Source organism: Lissotriton helveticus, chromosome 6, assembly GCF_964261635.1.
Source record: "Lissotriton helveticus chromosome 6, aLisHel1.1, whole genome shotgun sequence".
NCBI lineage: Eukaryota > Metazoa > Chordata > Amphibia > Caudata > Salamandridae > Lissotriton > Lissotriton helveticus.
The window spans coordinates 2,093,592,385-2,093,616,549 of record NC_136067.1 but is presented as its reverse complement, the minus strand read 5'-3'; the positions used below and the strand labels follow the sequence as shown (position 1 = coordinate 2,093,616,549).

Below are 24,165 nucleotides of genomic sequence, written 5' to 3'. Positions count from 1 at the left end.
AGGTCTGGTACAGTACTTTTCCCCAGTGATTTCCTTCTGTCACTATTGATTCTGGAAACTACTTTCAGCAAATAGTTATCCGGTAAAGTAGTTTGGACTGACATTTTGTGGTTGATAAGGGGTCTCAAGTAATTGTTATTAAAATGAACAAAGTTACATCTGCAAATAATCACCTACAGGTACTCACAGGTCGAACCAAGGGGGGTGGCCCGGCCCGTCCCCAATCGTCCCCGGACAGCCACAGACGGCCCCGCCCTTGTCCCGGGCTTCATCCGGTCGCTCCCGCGCGCGACTCGCCTGGCGAGAGGGGTGTCAGCCCTTTTCTAGCGCCTCCTGGCGCTCCCGGCGCGTCACGGGCACGCTGCCCCAGAGGCTGCTGGGAAGTGTGGTCCGGTGTGCTGGTCTGCCTCCCGGCGTCTCCGCTTGCAAAGCCGTTCCCCTCACGGCACCGCCCAATGGCGTCGCGGTCAATTAAGCACTCTGCTGGTGTCCCCACAATCCAAAGATAACCCCTGCTCACCCTCTAGGCAACGTGGCGCGAACAGTAAGGCTTATCCCGGAGTCAATGTAAGTTTAGTGTTTGTGCACGCACCCCCAGCAACAACATCCCAGGCCCACCACAAAGGAAACTCCACACAAGGTTATATATAAAAATAGCCTTTGTATTATACCAAACACATTAGAAAAAAACACATACTTTACAATGTGCCATAGGCACGGGCAGAATTCACAGGGGATGTATGTACAGGACAGGGCCACATGGACCACTGCCAGGAATAAGCACTTTTAGAACTAGAATACTTGTTAGAATTAACACTTAGCACATATAACACTTGTAGCATCAAATAGCAAATGTAGCACACAACCAGTAATCACTGGTAACAAGTAAGTACCACCTACGCAACCCTAACCACCTTAGGACAATATTACGCAGGGAACCAGGACCTCACTAGCAACACCTGTACTAGGAAGAACAACCACCTAAGCATCACAATACATTTAGGGGTATACGCATAAAAGCATTACACATGACGCACAACAACACATTCAGAGGTGCAGGAAAAACACAATTGGGCAGAAATCACATAGGCGACGACCTGTGACTGTCCCCAGGCCAACTGGCCTCTCTGGGGCTGAAACGTCCTGTGTTTCAAAATGTCAGGGGCCTAAACGGAGCAGCTGTCCACTAAGTGCTGGGCAGCTGGAGAACTGAGCCTGGCACCAGCGTGCCTCCTGGCTCTCTTCTGGGACTCTGACCAACAATGCCCAAGGACACGTGGGAGCCTGGCAGGCTCTGACCACCAAAACACTTGTGGCCCTGTGAGCCTCGCTGGGCTCAAGAACAAAATGTGGGAGCGTCCCGCTGCCTTCCGGGGCCGCTCTACCACTAAGGAAAATGCCCCCTTGAAGCCTCTCAGGGCTCGTAGTCACAATATGCTGCCAAGAGCCTCTTGGGCTCTAAATAAAAGAAATGCCACCTTGATGGGGGGAAGTCCCTCTCGGGGACTCATAATAAGACAATGCCCCCGGAGCCCTAAATACACTGAATGCCCCCTGAGCCTCTCGGCTCCAAACAAGGATGCTGCTGTGCGTCGGAGTCCCTCTTCGGGGGACTCACAGCACAATGGACCACAGAGCCCTCCGCAATTACGGCCCCAAGCCCCTCATGGGACTTTCAACATAGGTAGGCCACGTTGGAGCCACACGGGGCTCAGCAAACAATGGTGGGGCCCGGAGCGTTGGAGGCCCGCTCTGGGGCCTCGGGGCTTCACTCACCGGCCTCTGGCGGCGGCATCCCCTCTCAGTGACGGCTCCTCACCGCAGCGGCCGGACTCTTCTCAGCTCCTTTCCTGGGCGGCGGGGCTCACCAGTGCCTCCAAGAGCAAATCCAGCACTCCTAGGCGCTGCAGTGAGAAATCAAGCGCTTCCAGGCACTATAGGGCAAAGTTCAGGCCCCAAAGTCCCTAAAGAAAAGCAAAAGTCCTTCAGGAGGTAGGGGGGGGGCAGGGCTGGGCCCAGGGGCCAGCTCACAGGGTACCCCTCGACAGGGAGGCAATCCCCAGTGGTGGTCCTCCTGGCGCCCAGCAGCAGCAGCAGTCCCCCCCCCTCAGCTTGGATCAGGAAGAGAACATCTTTCAAGGGGACACAGACCCTTTTTATACATTGCAATTCTTTGTCTAAAGGTGCAGGCAAGGGGCGAACCAGATACAACTGGTTCCTGAGCACTTTGTTTTGCTCAGCCCCTCTGCCTATTCACAGGATGGGTAGGGTGATCAGTCGCTCCACAGGGGGCGGAGCCAGCATTGTGTGGGGGAAAGCCCAGCCCTATTCAGGTCCCAGGTGCACTCCTCCCCAGCCATCAACATGCAGATCTCCCATTCACCACCGGGGCAGACCCATCCAGACTCATGGAGCCAGGCTCACCAGCCTGCTCCAGCCAATCACCAGCCAGACATAATTTACACAGACATGCCAACTTCTAGAAGTGGCACTTCCACACTAGACACAATCATGCCGCACACATCATCGCGCAGCATTTAATCACACAAGTCCGCACCTACCAAACTCGAGCTTGCACTCCCCCCGCATCATGACCTAACATGGACACATACATTCCCCATGCATTCCTATGGGAGGGCAGGCCAACCTCACAACACGCACCCACTTTACCCTGGGACACAGTGGTAAAGTGCGCAGAAACCAAAAATCACTAACACCAAGTCACATACCAAAAGCAAAAAGTTCAGGGGTGAACCTGCCAGAAGGGCCAAGTCCAACAGACTTGGAGATAGAGGGGCTACGCCAGGAGGTCGTCCGACTTCACGATCAGCATGTGGACCTGCAGCCCCACATGGAAGACCTGGAGAATCGCTCCCGGCGCCATAACGTCCAAATCCAGGGGGTGACAATGGCAGACGACACCAAAGACCTCTTGGACTTCACTAATGGCCTCTTCAACCACATACTGGGATGTTCTCCAGAAACTGAAATACCTATAGACCGCGTTCACAGGGTGGGCCCGCCGCGCTCTCCCTCGGCTCCCCCTCCTGATATCTTAGCATGTGTGCAGGATTTCCGCACTAAGGAAGAGATTTTACAGAAAGCACGACAACTGCATCCTCTTTCCTTTAAGGGACAGTCACCAGTCTTGTATCAGGACTTGTCTGCTATCACATTGCAAAAACGGAGGCTCTTCAAACCAGTCAGGGCCTTTCTCCAACAACAACATATCCCCTACAACTGGGGGCATCCCTTTTGCTTGATATTCAAAAAGGACAATAAGCTGTTCCAATTGAGATCCCTGACGGAGGCATGTCACTTGCTGGGTATTGACCCACCCGAGGAGACAGAGGAAACAGCTGGGCCCACACCGGAGCGTGATGACGGGAAGCCCCAGTGGCAGCACCAATACAGAAGGTGGCGGGTCCGTAAACCCCCAGTGGCAGCTATCATAGAAGGTCAACGAGCAGCAGTGGAGGCGGTGTCCTCTGGTCCAGACATGGCCCACCCTAGCTGAAGGTCGAGCTGAGTCTCATCATGGCTGGACATTTACAGTGACGATGGGTCCCGCTGTCGGCGGGGGGAAGGGAGATCACGATTTTTGTTTGGACGAACTACCCTGAGGTGACACTTTACCAATCATCCTCTAGTTGGGGGGGTGGTTCTTCATTTTTTCAGGGGTAGCATTGTTGGGGTGGGGAGGGGTTCCAGGTCCGAGTATGGCTGGGTGTCGGTGATATAGTGGAGCCCCAGGAGGCTAGCAGTGGGCGTAGGTAGGGCATTTGGTGGTGGCTCCGTCAGTTCAAGGAGGGGGGGCGAGCCGAGGGAATGGTGGTGAACGGTGTTGTAGAGCGCGGGGGGTTGGTGGTTAACTATGCCGGCGACTGAACTGCGCCTTCTCACACTGAATGTGCGAGGCCTTAACAATCCAGTAAAGCGCAGGGCGGTCTTGTCGCATCTGGAGAATTCGAAAGCGGATATCTGCCTTCTCCAGGAGACACATCTCTTGCCCAAAGATTGCCATAGGCTGAAATCACGCCATTTCCCGATGCAATTTTTTTCCTCAGCTCCCACGAAAACAGTAGGGGTTGCACTACTGGTGGCCCAACATTTCAGGGGTAAGGTCCTACAGAAGGGAGCTGAAAACAAAGGTAGATTGCTTTCCTACAGGTTCTCGCTGGGGGATGACACCTTCACAGTTTGCTCAGTCAATGCGCCTAATGAGGGGCAGGAGAAGTTTTTTCACCAAGCGCTCAGCGAGGCAGCAGCGTCATCTGATAGACACATTTTAGTTGGGGAGGACTTCAACTTGGTCTTTGATAACCTTCTGGATAGGTCGGGACAGCGCTCCTCACAATCGGGCGCCCTATCGGAGGGAGGGCGATGTAGACAGAAAGAGTTTGGGATGGTAGACCTTTGGCGGAGCTTTAACCCAGGAGTCAGGGACTACACACACTATTCTAACGCCCACAAGACATATGCGCGGCTAGACTACCTATTAGCTTCTACTTCACTCATGGCGCTGGCGTCGAAGGTAGAAATAGGGGCAGCGGCACTCTCAGATCATGCGCTGCTCTCTGTGGTGTTTTCCTTCCCGCCCCTCACCCACTCTGCGCCTTGCTGGAGACTGCGCAACACGCTACTTCATCGGAAGGACGTAGTGGACAAAATCAGAGGGGCCATAACTGACTACCTAGCACACAATCAGACTACAGACACTTCACTGGGCAGCTCTTAAGGCAGTACTGCGGGGCGAGTTTATTGCCATATCGGCGGCAGAAAATGTTGAAAGGGCGCGAAAAAGAGAGGAACTAACGTCCTAAACCCGGGAACTGGAACGGATACACCAGCGGACAGGGGCTCCTCGAGTTTGGAGGCAGCTGTGCCTGGCGCGTCAGCAACTGGCGGCTTTAGACCAGGATCGGGCTGAATTCGCAGCCCTAAGGGTGCCGCACATGTATTACACAGGGGAGGACAGGTGCGGGCGTCTGCTAGGGCGAGCACTTAGAGAACTGCAACAGCGGCACACAGTACAGGAGATAACCACACAGGCGGGGTGTAGAGTAACCGAGGACGGGGACATAGCAAAAGCGTTTAGCGATTTTTACACCTCCCTATACGCCGGGTCCAGCTGGACCCCGCGGACGGTGAGGCCTTCCTAAAGTCCGTTGCTCTCCTGACCTTGTCGACAGACCAGTCGGAACTGCTGGACAGTAAGATCCAACCCGAGGAAGTGATATTGGCGATCTCGCGCTTCAAATTAGCTAAGGCACCGGGTCCGGACGGTTTTACTGCAATTTTTTACAAAACCTTCTGTCCGCAGATATCCCCATTGCTGACCGTTCTTTTTAATTCGTTCTCGGACCCCAGGGCAATTCCGAGAGATTTATTGGACGCCACTATTTCCATCATCCCTAAAACGGGAAAGGATTGTGCGCATTGCGGAGCCTATCGACCCATATCCCTCCTTAATGTGGACCTTAAACTCTACACCAGCATCCTTGCGGCGCGTCTGGCACCGCTCATGCAAGGATTGATTGACCCAGACCAGGTGGGATTTATTCCCAAGCGCCAGACTGCCGACAATACTAAGAGAGCGCTACACTTTGTTGAACATGCCACAAGATTTCCAGGAGAGTACATGATGCTGGCGATCGATGCCGAGAAGGCGTTCGATCGGGTCCACTGGCCTTACCTAGAGTAAGTGCTGATAAAAACAGGATTGGGAGTCAGATATCGCACGTGGGTTTTGAATTGCTACACTTTCCCAACGGCGATGGTGCGTGTTAACGGATGCTCGTCGCCTCATTTTCCCATCGAGTGCGGGACCCAGCAGGGGTGCCAGCTTTCCCCTCTCCTCTTCGAGCTCTATATGGAACCACTGGCGTAGGCTCTGCGGACGGACCCGACAGTTAAGGGGATCAACATTGGGGCGAATGTTCATACAATCAGCTTATATGCTGACAACGTCCTTCTCTCCCTTGCCAACCCCGTAGACTCCTTACCGGCCAGCGTTGAGATCTTAGACGCGTTCGCGGTGGCATCGGGCTTCAAAGTTAATATGACAAAATCTGTGGCACTTGACCTTTCTCTGGAGGAGCAGACTCGTGCTTCCATGATGGAGCGCTTCCCCTTCCGCTGGTCGCTAGAGGCAGTCCCGTATCTGGGGCGGCAACCTTGCATGATACGGTGCGTATCAACTATGCCAACCTCCGCCAAACCCTTCGCACAGAATTGGGCCGTTGGAGACATCTCCCACTCTCCTGGCTAGGTCGGGTGGCCGCGGTAAAGATGACCATTCTCCCCCAGATTCTGTATATATTCCAAGCCATTCCGCTTCGCCCTCCCGAGGGCTAGATCTGCCAAACTCGGTCAGAACTCGCGCAGTTTATCTGGAATGGGAGGCGGCCTAGGATGAAGCTCCGGTTAGCAACGCTCCCCTTCCCCCCCCCCCGAGAAGGGTGGTCTGGGGCTGCCCGACCTGTTGCTCTACTACCAGGCGACCCAACTTCGAACCCTGGTGGAATGGAGTAAATGGGAGTCGGAAAGGCACTGGCTTTTCCAAGATCAGGTGGTAGCGGGCCGCCCGCTACTGCCTGATCTTGGAAAAGCCAGTGTCTTTCCGACAGCACCGGCCTCCTAACCTGTATGCGTCTTATATTACGAGAGTCCCGCTAGAGGTCTGGGATCAGACTAACGTCCGGCATTACTTAACGACTTTCCCATCCCCGCTCGCGCCACTGTTGGAGCACCCGGACTTTGGACCGGGTAGGGATATCCGGGCCTTCGCTCACTGGCGCACTGCGGGCTGCAGATTTTTATTTCACCTATACTCCAGAGAGGGGGTGACACCCTTCGGGTGCTTGCGGCGGGACTATGGTCTGCCGGAAACAGAGAGAGTCTCTTTACAGGCGCGTCATTGGGCACTTTATCCCCAGGTTCGGGAAGGGGCAGATCGGAAGCTCAGCCGGTATGAATACTGGCTTATTACACGGAGGACGGACAGGCGACTCATATCGGACCTAAATCGCATGTTACTGGATCGGTATTCCCACGTCTATAACGCAGGAAGGTCGCGATGGGAGAGGGAGCTAGGACGAGGTCTGAGCAATAAGGAGTGGGAGGACATCTGCTACCGAGCCTGACACTCCGCTTATCATATGGGGCTGATGGACACTTTCACTAAGCTGGTGACGTACTGGTATTATACGCCTGAGAGGCTGCATGAGATGGATCACACCAGGGACGTGTCCTGTTGGCTGGGTTGCGGGGAGAGGGGTACATTGGCACATCTCCTGTGGGACTGTACACACATTCAGGGTTATTGGAAGTCGATCCTCGATGAGATAGCAGTGCACTTCGAAACGGACATCCCGAGATTCCCGGCATATGTTCTTCTGGGGCTCCCCAAAGCTATCACTTACCCTTTGAGAGCGCGCAGGGGCTGGCTAATTGCGATAGCATTGGGCTCTGCCATTCAGAACATACTGGCTTTGTGGCGCACCTCACATGTCCCTACTCTTCAGGGTTGGCTGGGTCGTCTCTGGTCAGTCTTGGGTATGTAAAAACTGTCCTTAGTTAAGGTGGGGGATGGAGCTAAGTATGCAGAGTTATGGCAGCCTTTCTTGTCCCTGTTGGCGACTGAATTCAGGGAGGTGACATGCCCCCGATACTTGCGGTTCTACGTTTATCGCAGTATGACACCTAAATTGTGCTGGTATGCTTGGATGAATGAATGTTGTGGGAGCGTGGACCTGGAACGGGGGGGATGGTAGGCTGGGGGGTAGTTCGTGAATGGGGGGGGTCTTTGTTTTGGCTGTTTGGATAGTGGGCCTGGCCCAGCAACTGTACCGCGTATATAAGGGGACTTATGGGCAGTGTGGGCTTACTCCATGGATGTACCCTGCTTATTTTGCTGGAGACCTTGTCAGCATTGTCTATGCTTTGTATGATGGGCATGTTATGCTTTGTGATCGAGCCAATGTTTCAATAAATAGATTTAATACTAAAGAGCGTGGGGCTCAGACACGAGCCCTGAGGCACACCCTTGTCCAGCAGGAATTTTTGAGATGCAAAGAGACCAAGGATAGTGGTTTGGCATCTATCAGTTAGAAAATTCCTCAGCCACTGCAGGGCCACACCCCGATGCCGCACTCATGTAGTCTTATATTATGTAATCTAATAGTACATCATGAAATGCTAAATGTATTGACTTGTTTTTACTTTCCAGACATCTACTTGTACTTAAAAAGTGTGAATTATAATGGCAAAAACACAAAGAAGAATGAAATTACACTGTCTCTTTACAATAGAGAAAGAAAAGGGACAAAATGCAGAGAATGTGGTTAAAAAGAAAAGAGCAGCTGGTAAGAAAACTACAATGTTTATTAAAATAGTATGGAAAAATACTAAGTGAGCCAAACCATGCAAATAAAAAGCAAGGTTTCAAATCAGCTAAGAAATGAGAAATACCATGTGACATTAAGAGTAGTAAATCCTATAAGAAAGCACATAGATTAACAAGAAGACAGAAGCAATTTAAGGAAATAAGAGCCATAATGTTTTGTAGTAAGATAATATAGAATTGTTACGAGCTATGAGGCAGTATAAAAGGTGAAAAGAAGCAGTCAAAAAGCTATTTATTTTGATACTGAACAGAATGAGAACAGTGGATAAAAAAAGTGTTGTCTATAAAGAGAAGCTAAAACAAGACTTTTGAATAGGAGTAATTTTTGTAAAATTTTCAAAGATGACTGGATGCATACGTCCAGTACTGCGCCTTTGTTGAATGAAGAAAGCTACTTCAGAAAGAACACAGTGCATACAGTTGAAACAACTGATTAATGTTATGATGTGAAATATGGTTCTTCCATTACAAAAGGGCAGACAGTTGCTAGTAATGTTGAGGAAGGGATAGCTGAAGATGTACAAGGAAGATGTAGACAGGTGCCTGTATACGGATTGAATTGTAGTCGTATTTGCAGTGTTTGTCAGAAATCAATTAATATATTGGGAACTTTCCTACGCAGGTTTCCATGCAGAAGTCTGAAAGAGAAAATTGGAATTTTGCAAGGACTAGATTGATGCAGAGTAAGGAAGTATACTAATTTACTTGGACAATTCACTGGCATGTCTATTGGAGAAAGTGTGAAAAATCACCTTTCACCACTTCAGAATGTTAGCTGTTATTCACTCTAAACTTCGAAATTTAGTTAGGAGAATATGATATGTGAAAAGTCCTGCCTTATGTTTAGGAGAACTGAATTGAGGTCTATTGCATGGTACAGTAGCAGAGGTAGAAGTTTGTGAAGATGTTCAGTTTAGTTTCTTTGGTCCTGAACAGTAGTCTATGGTAAATGAGGAGTTGATATGTGCAGGTGTAGAAGAGCAGGAGTCAGATATTAGTATTGATAACTTTACCAAAGAGATTACAAAATGTAACACTGTTTCTTTAGAGAAACCAAACTGTGTTTGCATATGTTGATGACTCACTCACTACGAAAGGCAAACTTGCAATTGGGCTTTGTACTCAAAAACCAAATAAGAGAACACAGATCAGTGGCAAGAATTTGCTGTATATTTATTTGTAGACCAATGCTTTGATTTGTTAACAAGGCACAGTATATGTAAATATTGTTACGATAAGTTAGAGGTTAACAAAATGCCATCCACAGCAATACACAAGTTAGAATTAGTAACAATTCCAGAAGACCTTCAGGCTTAAAAAGCTTCTGAATAATACAATATGTACACCCATTTCAGGCAATAGTTTGTATGGAAGCAGAGACAGGGAAGCTGCTACCAACTGAGCTACAGAAAGGCCGTAAAGGAATAGTTGTCTACTTGCCTTTAGATTTCAAATTGAATATTGAAATTGCAGGTGTAAAAATAGATATTGATGGACCACTTATCATATAATTCTAGTAAATAGTGTGAATACCAAGGCCCCAAAAATCTGGCAAAAGTTAGAGGATGTTAATAAAATAAAAAAAGCTACATTACATCTTAAGCACAATAATATTTATTACAAAAATGTTGCTGCTGTTCGAGATGTAACTTGTATGGAAGATGAAATACAACTATCAAGTGGACAGCTTGAAAAAGTGGATTACTCCAAATCAAAAGAAATATATGAACAATATAGCATCCAACCACTGCATTCAAAATAAGTTATTGGCAATGCTATTGATCTCTTTCAAATGAATCAAGAAAAAGGAGCCCCCATGAGTATGAGGGAGAAAAATGTAGAGGCTCCCTGTTTTCCACAACTATTTCCCTCTGGAGCAGGTGGCCGTTATAATTACCTCCCTGTACAAATACCAGCAGCTGAGTACAGGTCAACCATATTATTTTCAGAGGATGCTAGATTTTGCCAGTGTATTCCAAACGTATTCGATGTGCTATTTGAGAGTTACTTTTCTGGACTATCATATCCTGTTAACCACTTACTGAAGACAGGAGTTGATCTACAAAATCTCTCTGCAAAGTAATTCATTGACAAAGTTCATGGAAAGGATGAAAAGTTCGAATACAATTTGATTAATTTGATGTCATGCGAACGTGGGACCAACGAGTATTGATATCGTCAACATGGAGAACTGAAATGTGTGTTTAGAAAAGTAGGTGCTGCTACTTGGTTTCTGACACTCAGTTGTGCAGATTATGTGTGGGATGATTTACTTGGCTTTATGAGAGGAGCAAACTCAAACAGTAAAGACATGAAATTGAAGACAGCAGGAGAACTTTGCTTTTTGGATCCTGTCTAATGTTTGTGGATATTTTAAACCATGCTGTGTTTCATACGCAGCCAAAGAAATCCTCCTCTTACTGAAGTTACTGATTTATTTTGGAGTAAAGCATACCAAGAAAGAGGTGGTTCTCATATTCACATGCTATTACCGATAAAAGATGCACTGAAATCTGGAACAGACTGTGATGACTCTATACTCTCTTGTGACATCCCGAAAGACAGTGATGGAAAAAGCCTGAGTTAAAAAGTTCTTCACTTTTAAACACATAGATATGGAAAGTACCGTCATTGAAAATACTGGTTTAAAAAAACATATTACACAAGGTGTCATTTTTGGATTTCCAAGGAAGAGCGAACAGCTTTTTATCTGCAGTCAGCCTTAAACTGGCATGAAATTCACTGAAAAGCACATAAAACGCCAAAAGAACAGAGGCCTCTAAGTATATTAATGGCAATAATCCTGTGATTCTGAAAATGTGGAATGCATATATGAATATACAATTTGTTGCCGACAGCTCCATCGCTGTTGCTTGTTATGTCACTTTGTACATTACAAAGTCAGAGAAAGCAGAGATGTGGGAGAAGATTTCTGCAAAAAAAGTCTAACCAAAAAATTGTACAGCTTCAGCTTGAAAATGCGTTCACATAGGAAGATGGGCTCCTATAAATGTTGTGACCGGTTGAGCTCAGCTAGTTTGTAGTTAAAGTCAAGGGGAATAGTTTTGATAAGTCTGGGCCGTGCAAGCACAATGAAAAAGAGTCTTGAAGTCTTTACCGGAAATTCAGTTCTTCGCAGAGCTTGAGACAGAAAGTACATATATTGAGAAAACAAATATGTTGAATATTTACTATCCAAGAAAGAGCCCACACATTGACAATGTGTGTGTTAACAAGATACTTCAACAGTATATAGAAGCAATGTAACAGAAAAAGTAGATGAAGGGAAATATACAGTAGTGAGTTGCGATGGGTGTTTGGTTTGACATACAAAAGGAAGTTTAATTATCCACAGAAAACTTAGTTGCTAAACTCCTGATAAAAAAGAGCTTATCTATTTTGCCCTTCTGCAACTGTTCAAGCCTTGGCGTTCAGAGTAACCAAGGGCAGAGTTCGGGGAGTTGCGATACATGAAACTCCATGAAGTTTGAAAATAACTCTGCCGCGCTACGCGGAGGTCCTCAAGCAGCGGAGTGCGAAAGAAAAATGCTGTTCGCAGTGATTGCACTGAGCCGGATGCTTGTACGCACTGTGCAATCATTGTAAACGGCACCATGCACAGAGCAAGCTTTCCTTTTCTGCCGCTCAAGTAGATTTTTACTCAAGCAGCAGCTTTTTCAACGTGAACGGGCAGTTTCTCAACACGAGCGGTCGCGAGCATATGTAACCACTCACAATAATAAACCTGAACTCCGCATTGAGAAATCTCACCGGGAAGTTTATTTTCCACCCTCGCGCTCGCCAACTTGATGTTGAGGATCGCAAACTAGAAAAAATCTCGCTGGGAGGTGGACTTTCCTCGCTCGTGCTCGCCAACTTGATGTTGGTGAATGCGAGCAAGGAAAAAAACTCTGCTTCGCTGCACGAAGTGAAGTTTTTCGGAACTCCGCATAACCCGCAGTACAGCAAACTCCGCAGACTCCACAAGCAGAGTGGAGTTCACCGCCCAGGGCTAGTTCTGAGTCACTTGGACACTTTGACTGCTATGAAGATTCTTTCAATGCTGTAAAAGAGTAAAAGACAGCATTCAGTGTTTAGTCTTTCCCAACTACATCAAAATGGTACATGCTGAGGTTGAACAGTAGGAAACAATTGCTGCTGAGACAGCTAAGCCCAGTTACCAAAGCATTCAAATTTCAGGACCTCTAAGTCAAGACCCTCTTGGACAAACATTTATTGAAAATGAAGCTTTCGTAGCCATGAATGAGGTGGAGACTTCAATATAACAAACAAAACAAGAAAGCATTGATTTGGAGCAGTTAGTTGGACAACTGAACAATGAGCAGAAAGGAATATATATATATATATATACACACACACACACACACGCGCGCACACACACACACACACACACATATATATGCCGTGGAAGATGCACCGCTAAAGAATGAAAGGTCTGCAGGCTTCTAACTATTAGAATTCCTATCAGCAGCACAAAGGAATTAAAAGCACAAACTGGGCTCACATTCTGAGGCCCACTGGAGGGCCAAACACATTTACAATAGCCAGTAGGCAGTCGATGGGAGAGGCGCTGCAGCATGAACTACAAAACCCAGGAGGCATGCAAATGAAAATACTACTCATGAAGCTCCCAGGTGAGCCAATTAAGAAATATGCAAATGAGTATGAGTGCAAGATGCAGAGACCAGAGACTGTTTGGCTTCCCTCTGATGAAAGAGCAGGAGCTCTGAAACGCGTAAGGGATTGAAAGGGATTGAAATAATTTGGATGTGCAAGCCGGTTTGAAAAATAAAGAGTTCTGATTAACTTTCCTTTGTGGAGTGGCGTCTTCAAGCTTCAGGGCAAACTTTGTTGAATCTTACACGGCAGCCTGGCCGTGGAAGATGCACCGCCAATAATGAAAGGTCTGCAGGCTTCTAACTATTAGAATTCCTACCAGCAGCACAAAGGAATTAAAAGCACAAACTGGGCTCACATTCTGAGGCCCACTGGAGGGCCAAAAACATTTACAATAGCCAGTAGGCAGTCGATGGGAGAGGCGCTGCAGCATGAACTACAAAACCCAGGAGGCATGCAAATGAAAATACTACTCATGAAGCTCCCAGGTGAGCCAATTAAGAAATATGCAAATGAGTATAAGTGCAAGATGCAGAGACCAGAGACTATTTGGCTTCCCTCTGATGAAAGAGCAGGAGCTCTGAAACGCGTAAGGGATTGAAAGGGATTGAAATAATTTGGATGTGCAAGCCGGTTTGAAAAATAAAGAGTTCTGATGAACTTTCCTTTGTGGAGTGGCGTCTTCAAGCTTCAGGGCAAACTTTGTTGAATATATATATATATATATACATGACCGTCCTGTCCTGTGCAGAAGCGGTCGCTCCCCTCACCTCCTCTCCTCCTGGTATCGTGCTGATTGCGCTTTGTGCCTCATAATTGTTTTTGCTATCCTTTTGTGTTGCGCTTTCAATCGCTCGCCACTGCTAATCACTCACTCTACTGCTGGGCATTACTTTGTATTGTAAATCGATTTTTCTGTGTGTAATATTGCTCGCCTGCTGCTGAGTGCGTAGCGCTATACCACTGCTGCCTTGACATTAAAATCACCCATAGCGCTCCATTGCTGAAACAGTTCCTTTACTTTGTGCCCAATCTCACCCTGCTTCGCAGTATTTGTTATTGTTACTGCCATTTTGTTTGTTGTGCCGTCCCAGACCGTCCCTCCACCTCGCTCCCGCCTCCCAGCTGCCCCTCCCACCCACTGAGACTACAGGCTGCCCTCGTCCTCGTGGAGACCTGTGACCGTCCTGTCCTGTGCAGAAGCGGTCGCTCCCCTCACCTCCTCTCCTCCTGGTATCGTGCTGATTGCGCTTTGTGCCTCATAATTGTTTTTGCTATCCTTTTGTGTTGCGCTTTCAATCGCTCGCCACTGCTAATCACTCGCTCTACTGCTGGGCATTACTTTGTATTGTAAATCGATTTTTCTGTGTGTAATATTGCTCGCCTGCTGCTGAGTGCGTAGCGCTATACCACTGCTGCCTTGACATTAAAATCACCCATACCGCTCCATTGCTGAAACAGTTCCTTTACTTTGTGCCCAATCTCACCCTGCTTCGCAGTATTTGTTATTGTTACTGCCATTTTGTTTGTTGTGCCGTCCCAGACCGACCCTCCACCTCGCTCCCGCCTCGCAGCTGCCCCTCCCACCCTCCGTCCCCCTCCACTCTCCATTTAGGACAGATGGACCTACGCGCAGCGTCCACGCGCAGCGGTCACGCCGAAGGTGCGCCAAAGGTAAGCCCGTCTACGCCCGTCCGCGCCTGGACCGCGCCCAGTGCCGGTCCCCCTGGTCCCCGTAACACCCACCCCTCGCGCATTACATACGATGCCACCACCCTCTCTGCACTCAACCCCGGCCGCCTCCAAAACTGCTACCAAGCCGCTCCTGGACACACCCATGGTCCCTTCACCTGCCACTCCTGCAAGTTTGACTGCACCAAGACCCACACCAACCCCACTAATGCCAAACAAAGCTCCGACACTAACCACCTGAAGTGCATCCTACTCAACACCCGCTCGGTTCACAGCCACGCCATCGCTCTCTGGAACTTACTCGACACTACATTGCCGGACGTCGCCTTTCTTACAGAAACCTGGATGAACGCCTCATCAGCGCCTAACATCGCAACAGCCATCCCTGACGGATACAAGATTATACGTAAGGACCGCAGCAACCAAACAGGAGGAGGCATCGCCATCGTCCATAAGAACACCATCCGCATCACGACCTGCTCCGACGACACCCTCGCAAACGCCGAACACCTTCACTTCCAGATCCACACCGACCCCAAGACAACTCTCAGAGGCACCCTCATCTACAGGCCACCAGGACCCCGCACACAATTCTGCGAAGATATCACTGACTTCATCTGCCCACACGCCCTCCCCTCCGAGAACTACATTCTACTAGGAGACCTTAACTTCCACTTGGAAAAGACCAACGACAGCAACACCACCACCCTTTTGGACAACCTCGCCAATCTCAGACTTAAACAACTTGTTGACACCCCTACGCACTGTGCCGGACACACACTCGACCCAATCTTCACCTCCAGCAAATACATCTCCTTCTCTCACACCTCAGCACTACACTGGACAGACCACAGCTGCGTCCACTTCAACTACAAGAAAACCACAACCCACAACATCCTAAAACCAATTCCCCGCAGAAAATGGAACAAAATTACCACGGACCAGCTCTTCACATCGCTTCTCCATAACACCCCCTCAAAATCATCGGACCCAAACATCTCAGCCACCTACCTCACACAATGGACCACTCACAGCGCTGACGAACTAGCACCCTTGAAAAAACACCAAATCAAACAAGGAAGCAAGAAAGCCCCTTGGTTCAACGATGAACTCAAGCAATCCAAGAAGTCCTGCCGCACACTCGAGAAATCCTGGAGAAAAACCCCAACCACTGAAAACCTAACCACGTTCAAGAACGCCATCCGCAAACACCACCAACTGATCCGCTCCACCAAAAAAGCAGCTTTCAAGGTCCGACTTGACAACAACTCCCACAACAGCAAAGAATTATTCAACATCGTCAAAGAATTCACCAACCCCACCGCCGGCACCAACGACATCACTCCCTCCCAAGACCTCTGCGACTCCCTAGCCTCTTTCTTTCATAACAAAATCGCAGACATACACAACAGCTTCGAAAACAAGCCCGGAGATCAGCCCTCCCCACTCACACCCGAAGATAAACTCCCCCCAACACCCTTTGCGCCTGGACCCCAGTCACCACTGAAGACACCATCCGCTTGATGAACTCCATCCATTCTGGATCACCTACCGACCCATGTCCCCACCACATTTTCAACAAAGCCGACTCCATTATCGCACCCCATCTCCGAGACGTCATCAACTGCTCCCTCAACTCCGCTACATTCCCGGAAAGCTGGAAACATGCCGAACTCAGCGCCCTCCTGAAAAAACCCACAGCAGACCCCACTGACCTTAAGAACTACCGCCCCATCTCACTCCTTCCTTTCCAAAGTCATGGAGAAAGCCGTCAACAATCAACTTGCCGCCTTCCTCGAATCCAACAAATCCCTCGACCCATCACAATCCGGGTTCCGAGCCAAACACAGCACCAAAACCGCACTCATCGCAGCAACCGATGACATTCGAACACTACTGGACAACAGAGAAACAGCTGCCCTCATCCTACTTGACCTCTCCGCAGCCTTCGACACAGTCTGTCACAGCACCCTTATACAACGCCTCAGCAATGTTGGAATTCAAGGAAAAGCACTGGACTGGATCACCTCGTTCCTCGCCGGAAGAACTCAAAGAGTCCGCCTACCCCACTTCAGATCAGAAGCCACTGAAGTCATCTGCGGCGTACCGCAAGGCTCCTCACTCAGCCCCACCCTCTTCAACGTTTACATGAGCCCCCTCGCTTCCATCGCACGACAACACAACCTCAACATCATCTCCTACGCAGACGATACCCAACTGATCCTCTCCCTCACCAAAGACCCAAACACCGCCAAAACCAACCTACACGAAGGAATGAAGGAAGCAGCCGAATGGATGAAGAACAGCCGCCTTAAACTGAACTCGGACAAAACTGAAGTCCTCATCCTAGGATCTTCACCCTCCGCTTGGGATGACTCATGGTGGCCACCGGCCCTGGGAAACGCACCCACCCCTACAGACCACGCACGTAACCTGGGCATCATCCTGGACTCCTCCCTCTCGATGACCAGACAAGTCAACGCCGTCTCTTCATGTTTCAACATCTTACGTATGCTTAAAAAAATCTTCAGTTGGATCCCCACCGAAACGAGAAAGACGGTCACTCACGCTCTGGTCACAAGCCGTCTGGACTATGGTAACACCCTGTACGCCGGAACAACAGCAAAGCTACAGAAAAAACTCCAACGCATCCAAAACGCGTCAGCTAGTCTCATTCTAGACGTCCCCCGCCAAGCTCACATTTCCGGTCACCTGAAAGAACTCCACTGGCTCCCCGTCAACAAGAGAATAACGTTCCGTCTCCTCACCCACGCACACAAGGCACTCTACGACCTTGGACCCGAATGCCTCAACACGCGCCTGTCCTTTTACACCCCCACCCGCCAACTTCGATCGACCAATCAAGCCCTCGCCGTAATCCCACGTATCCATAGATCCACCATGGGTGGAAGATCCTTTTCCTACTTAGCGGCCAAAACCTGGAACTCTCTCCCTGCCTACCTCCGCCTTACCCAGAACCACCTCTCATTCAGAAAACAATTAAAAACCTGGATATTCGATGAGTGAGCACCCTCCTTCCCCCAAGCGCCTTGAGACCCTCTGGGTGAGTAGTGCTACCAGTGGAACATGGCAACAAACTTGAGTATCAAAAATTATTCGGCAAAGCAATTCATGAAGTCTCAAGAGTACTGAAGAAACTGAAACTTTTAATCATCAGTGAGGTGAGCATGGTCTCAAACTTAATTCTTGTGTACTTGAGAATGCAACAGATTTTAAAACAGTATTACATGCTGTTTGGAGAAAAGCACTTAATTGTGTTCAACAGACAACTTAATACCATCAAAGGATAACCTGTTTTCAAGACAGTGCTCCACGATAACCTTTGAATTCCTTAGGAGGTTTTGGAAGCGTAAACATTTGACTAAACCTCTGATACTAGGAATTACTTATGAATATGTGTCAAGCAGCTGACATGGAATACATAAATATTTTCACTGTTTCAAGGACATTAAAGTAGAAGTACCCACCAAAGAGGGAAAACATTAATTAGAAAGTCATCTTATTAAGAAACTGTTTCATACAAGCAAGACAACAGCAGAGCTAATGTTCATTCAAGAAGAAAAATCAAATGTCTGCCTAATGCCTACACTTCAAGAGTGCTGATGTTTTAACACAGAATTAATAAAATTGGAGAAAGAGGACTGTGACGGGGTGGGTCCCCGTGGGCCCCTTGAAGGGGGTCTGACCACCGACTGGTGGTCCGCCCCCGAGCTTTCACCTACCTCCGTTCCTTCTCCACAGCCCCCTGAACCGGAAGCAGCAGCGGACTGGAAAGCAGGAGACCCCAGATACTGGTGGCCGACGAGGAAGACGTCTATTCCTTTAAGGAGCTGGACTCGACAGGCGTAGCCACGCCCCCTGAGGACGACGCGTCGACGTCAAAAGGGACCCGGAACCAGGAAGCAACGGACGGCGTTTCCCGAGCAGCGAGCCCCGGAGAGGAGAAGCGAGTGAGCTGTCGTCGCCAGGAAGCAGAGGACGGTATCCAGAGGAGAGCAGAGGTGCCGGAGAAGCCAGGAGGCCCACGGTTCTGCGAGCCGCCCCGCCACGGTCCCAGGGGAGGAACGTGGCTACAACAGGTACGGGGTCGTATGGCAGGGTGGATGGGAAGTCAAGTCCCTTCCGGTAACGTGTGAAGAGCACCGCAGTTGGAAAGAACCTCCGACCCCCTCCCTCTCACGAGCACTGCCCTCCACCTACGTGTGTTATCATTCCACCACCCACGGGTTTCCCTCACTCCCGGTCCCTTATAGTAGAGCGGAATATCTGGCACTGATACTCCTCTGTATTCTTTCTTTACATACAGAGCCCGAGTTGGAAGACGTGGGGAGCCGACGCCAGAGCCACCCTGGACCCGCCTCGCCCTCCTGCATATGACCCAGCAGCGTTCGCCAGAGAACGTATCACCAGTAGAAACCGAAAAACTTACACCCAAATACAACCTTCGTTAAGAACTTTATTCAAGGTCTTTGCCTCTCCTTCCGTTAAAGTGTCGGTTACTTCCTTGGAGGACAGCCCACCCCTCGTGTCCCCGGACACCCCGGGACAACTGGTGTCAGAAGTGGGATTGGAAGAACAGTCTGTCTGTACCCCCGAGATGGACGCCCTAATACAGCACATGATCAAGGGACAGGAGAAGCTGGAGTGGGCGGTAGAACGGCAATTATCGTCGGCGCAGGCCGACCGGGAGCTGTTTAAAGCCACGTTCACCGCCCAAATAGAAAGCCTGAAGAATGTGCCGCCTCCACCAGCGACCCCCCTAGGGGACATACGAGTGCATACCCCTCACCCATCCGGCATATCGCTCCAGAAGTCCCTCCCAGGAGAAGACCCCAACGCCTTCTTGATGAACTTTGAGAGAGCCGCCCGAGCCTTAGGCTGGCCTGAAGACAAGTGGCCCTTCTTCCTTGCCCCTTTACTCACAGGAGAGGCGCAATCCGCCTACCAAGCAGCCAACCCCTTGGGCAACACACCCTACGTCACCATCAAGGGAGTAATCCTGGATCACTTAGGCCTGGACCAAGAAGCCTATAGAGTCCGGTTCCGGAAGGAGAGAGGCACCCCTGGTGAGAACCCTAAAACCTTGTTCTTTAGACTCAAAATGATGGCCGACAAGTGGCTGACCCCTGACGCCTGCTCCAAAGAAGAGATACTCCATAAAGTCTATTTAGAACAGTTCATGGACGCCCTCCCCTACGCCACTGAACGATGGCTACGCCAACATTCCAGGCTGGGAATAGAACAGGCTATCGAGATGGCGGCCAATTTTGCGAGAGCCCAACCGAAGGCCCTCCCCTGGGATAATGAGAAGACCGCTAAACACCCCCTACCCCTTAAACCGGACAGAAAACCCAAACCTCTCATGGAACAGCCACGCCCCAAACCACCCGGAATGGTTTCCCCCATGGGCCGAGGACCACAATGCTACAAGTGTGGGGACTGGGGACACATCGCCCGGGTGTGTCCTAGAAAACGACCCCCAGAGGAGCTCATGGAGGTTGGGTATCTGCCCCGGACAGTCCTGTACTCCGCCGAAATGGGCACATCCTTTTATGTGAGTGTGGGGATGAATGGCTATCAGGTGCGGGTACTCCTAGACTCAGGTTGTCGTCAGTCGGTAGTACAGGAACGCTTTGTTCTCCCTAACCAGTACGTACCGAGATCCCTAGTACACATCAAATGCGTCCATGGGGACGTGAAGCCCTACCCTCTGGCCTCTATCACACTGAACCACAAGACGAGAGGGCCCTGTACAGTTCAAGTAGGGGTAGTGGATACATTGCCAGAGGATGTCATTTTGGGGGTCGATAATCCCGAATTCCTTTCCCTGTTTAGGGCCTTTCTTAAGACGTCCCCTCCGAACAAAGACAGCCCCCGTCCGGCTTATCTCACCCCGGAACCCTGGGTTACGGATCAGAGCTTCAGGTTCGCCCAGACCGAGGACCGAACCCTGTTCAACGCCTGGGAAACAGCCCACGCCCAACAGGCAGCCCAAACCCGGGTCGACCCGGGGTTTCAGATCAAGAAGGGGCTCTTATACCGACTGTCACAGGAAAAAAGCCCGCCCCAACTGGTGGTACCGAAGGCCTTTAGGGATCAGGTACTCTTCTACGCCCATACACATTTCACTGCCGGTCACGCAGGAAAGGAGAAAACCACGGATGTCATCCTGAGATGTTTCTTCTGGCCGGGCATCTACAAAGAGGTCCAGGAGTATTGTGCCCGGTGTGAAGTGTGCCAACGAAGGAACACGCACCGACCGAGTGCGGCCCCCTTATACCCCTTGCCCATCGTCGGTGTCCCTTTTGAACGCGTGGGTATGGATTTGATAGGCCCCTTGCCGAGAACAGCCAAAGGACACGTGTATGCGTTGGTTTTGGTGGACTACGCCACCCGGTTCATCTAAGCGTTTCCTTTGAGGGCCCCCACCACCGCTGCCATCTCATATCGTTTTGTGGAGCTGTTCGCAAGGGTTGGTTTCCCGAAGGAGGTGTTGACTGACCAAGGTGCGCCTTTTACGTCCAGACTGATGAAGGAAATCTGCAAAACATTGAACATTAAACACCTGAGAACCTCTGTCTACCATCCCCAGACCGACGGATTGGTCGAGAGGTATAATCAATCTCTGAAGGCGGTACTCAAGAAGATGCTGACGTCCGAAGGACCCGAATGGGACAGACTGTTGCCGTTGGCCCTATACGTATTATGAGCGCAAAAATAAAGCAGCCTGGGTTGCTCTTCCTTTGAGCTCTTATACGGACGCTTACCCCGATCCTTGTTAGACATCACAAAAGATCTGTGGGAGAACGAGGAAATACATGACCAGAAAACTGTATTGGACTATACGAAGCAGTTGAAAGGGAAGCTAGCTAAATTGAGGAACCTGGCTTCCTCCAACCTGGAAGGGAAACAGGCCGCCCAGAAGAAACTGTATGACCAAGGGAAGCGACTGAGACGCCTCTCCGTAGGGAAGTGGGCACTGGTGCTACTCCCTTCCGTAGGAGGCAAAAACAAGAACGAATGGCAGGGGCCCTATCAAGTCGTGGATACTATCGGGGACACCAGCTACAGGCTGGGCTTGTCGGCGCGTAAGACCCAAAGCTACCACATCAACCTCTTGAAGGAATGGTTGGGCCCCCCCCCTCGAGGCGTAAACAGCACATCTCCCCAACCAGGAGCCCCTTCCACCGTAAGAAAACTCGTGGTGAATCCAGACCTAACCCCTACGGAGGAGGAGGCCCTGCACGGAGTCCTACAACCGTATGCCCACATCTTCTCCGATCTACCCGGACACACCCGCCTCGTGGAACATCACATCAATACCCCCGAGGGGAAGGTGGTAAAACAGAGGCCCTACCGGATCCCCGCGGCTCGTCGAGCAGCCGCGAAGAAGGAGGTCAGGGAGATGTTAGACCTGGGGGTTATCAGTCCCTCGAACAGGTAATGGTCTTCCCCGATTGTGATGATCCCGAAACCTGACGGGTCCAAAAGGTTTTGTATGGACTTTCGCGCTCTGAACTCGATTTCCTCCTTTGATACGTTCCCGATCCCCAGGGTTGACGAACTGATAGAAAAAATCGCGACGCCAGGTTCATCACCACCCTCGACCTCACGAAGGGATATTGGCAGGTGCCCCTTCGTGAGGAAGACAGAAAGAAAACCGCCTTCGTGACAGATGAAGGCCTATATGAGTTCACCGTCCTCCCCTTCGGCCTCCATGGGGCACCGGCTACATTCCAGCGCCTCATGAACCGCATACTACAGCCTTTTCTCTCCTTTAGTTCGGCCTATCTGGACGACATTGTCATATTCAGCAGGAGCTGGGAAGAACACCTACGACACCTACAAACCATCCTGGACGTGCTACGCCAGACGGGCCTGCATATCAATGCCAAAAAGTCACGGGCAGCTTTTTCCAAGGTGAACTACCTGGGGTACGTACTGGGGGAGGGACACATAGCCCCATAGACGGAGAAGGTGAAGGCCATGACTGCAGTTCCCTTTCCCTCCACGAAAAAGGAACTAAGGGCCTTTTTGGGCCTAATAGGCTACTACAGGCGGTTTGTACCCAACTTCGCCGAAGTAGCCTCTCCCCTGACGGATCTGTTGAGGAAAGACGTGAGGCCGCGGGAACTACAACAGCCCTCCCAGTGTGCCCTCGAGGCCTTCTCTCACCTGAAGGTCTCGATGACCACGGGCCCTGTTTTGGCGTCCCCGGACTTCACCAAACCTTTTGTACTAGCCACGGACGCTTCCAATGTAGGGGTGGGGGCGGTCCTCTCACAGACAGACCCTGATGGATTGGAACACCCCCTGTTATACATCAGTCGGAAACTATTCCCGAGAGAGGCCAGGTATTCCACTATAGAACGGGAGGGTTTGGCCATCAAATGGGCAGTAGAGAAGCTGCGGTATTACTTGGAGGGAAAGCCATTCATTCTCCATACCGATCATGCCCCATTGAGGTGGATGCACCAGAACAGCGGGCACAATCCCAGAGTGCTCCGGTGGTTCCTTTCCCTTCAACCGTATTCCTTTACAGTGGTACATAAAAAAGGGAAGGACAATGGGAATGCGGACTTCCTTTCTCGGGTGTTTCCTCTCCCCGATCAGGAGAGTCCAGGGGTGGAGGAGTGTGACGGGGTGGGTCCCCGTGGACCCCTTGAAGGGGGTCTGACCACCGACTGGTGGTCCGGCCCGAGCTTTCACCTACCTCCGTTCCTTCTCCACAGCCCCCTGAACCAGAAGCAGCAGCGGACTGGAAAGCAGGAGACCCCGGATACTGGTGGCCGACCGTGGACGAGGAAGACGTCTATTCCTTTAAGGAGCTGGACTCGACAGGCGTAGCCACGCCCCCCTGAGGACGACGCGTCGACGTCAAAAGGGACCCGGAACCAGGAAGCAACGGACGGCGTTTCCCGAGCAGCGAGCCCCGGAGAGGAGAAGCGAGTGAGCTGTCGTCGCCAGGAAGCAGAGGACGGTATCCCGAGGAGAGCAGAGGTGCCGGAGAAGCCAGGAGGCCCACGGTTCTGCGAGCCGCCCCGCCACGGTCCCACGGGAGGAACGTGGCTACAACAGGTACGGGGGCGTATGGCAGGGTGGATGGCAAGTCAAGTCCCTTACGGTAACGTGTGAAGACCACCGCAGTTGGAAAGAACCTCCGACCCCCTCCCTCTCACGAGCACTGCCCTCCACCTACGTGTGTTATCATTCCACCACCCACGGGTTTCCCTCACTCCCGGTCCCTTATAGTAGAGCGGAATATCTGGCACTGATACTCCTCTGTATTCTTTCTTTACATACGGAGCCCGAGTTGGAAGACGTGGGGAGCCGACGCCAGAGCCACCCTGGACCCGCCTCGCCCTCCTGCATATGACCCAGCAGCGTTCGCCAGAGAACATATAACC

General features: G+C 50.4%; 1 protein-coding gene across 9 annotated transcripts in view; it reads left to right on the top strand.

The window, feature by feature from the left end:
- LOC144764028 (uncharacterized) overlaps positions 1-24,165 on the top strand; it is a 1,051,947-nt gene that overhangs the window by 325,027 nt on the left and 702,755 nt on the right. The window contains exon 2 of one of the 9 annotated variants that reach the window (XM_078650168.1): positions 8,231-8,366. The exons of the other annotated variants lie outside the window; for them this stretch is intronic. Within the exon in view, the coding sequence (XP_078506294.1) occupies positions 8,264-8,366 (103 nt within the window). The 5' untranslated portion in view covers positions 8,231-8,263. The remainder of the gene's footprint in view (positions 1-8,230; positions 8,367-24,165) is intronic. 9 annotated transcript variants of the gene reach the window in all.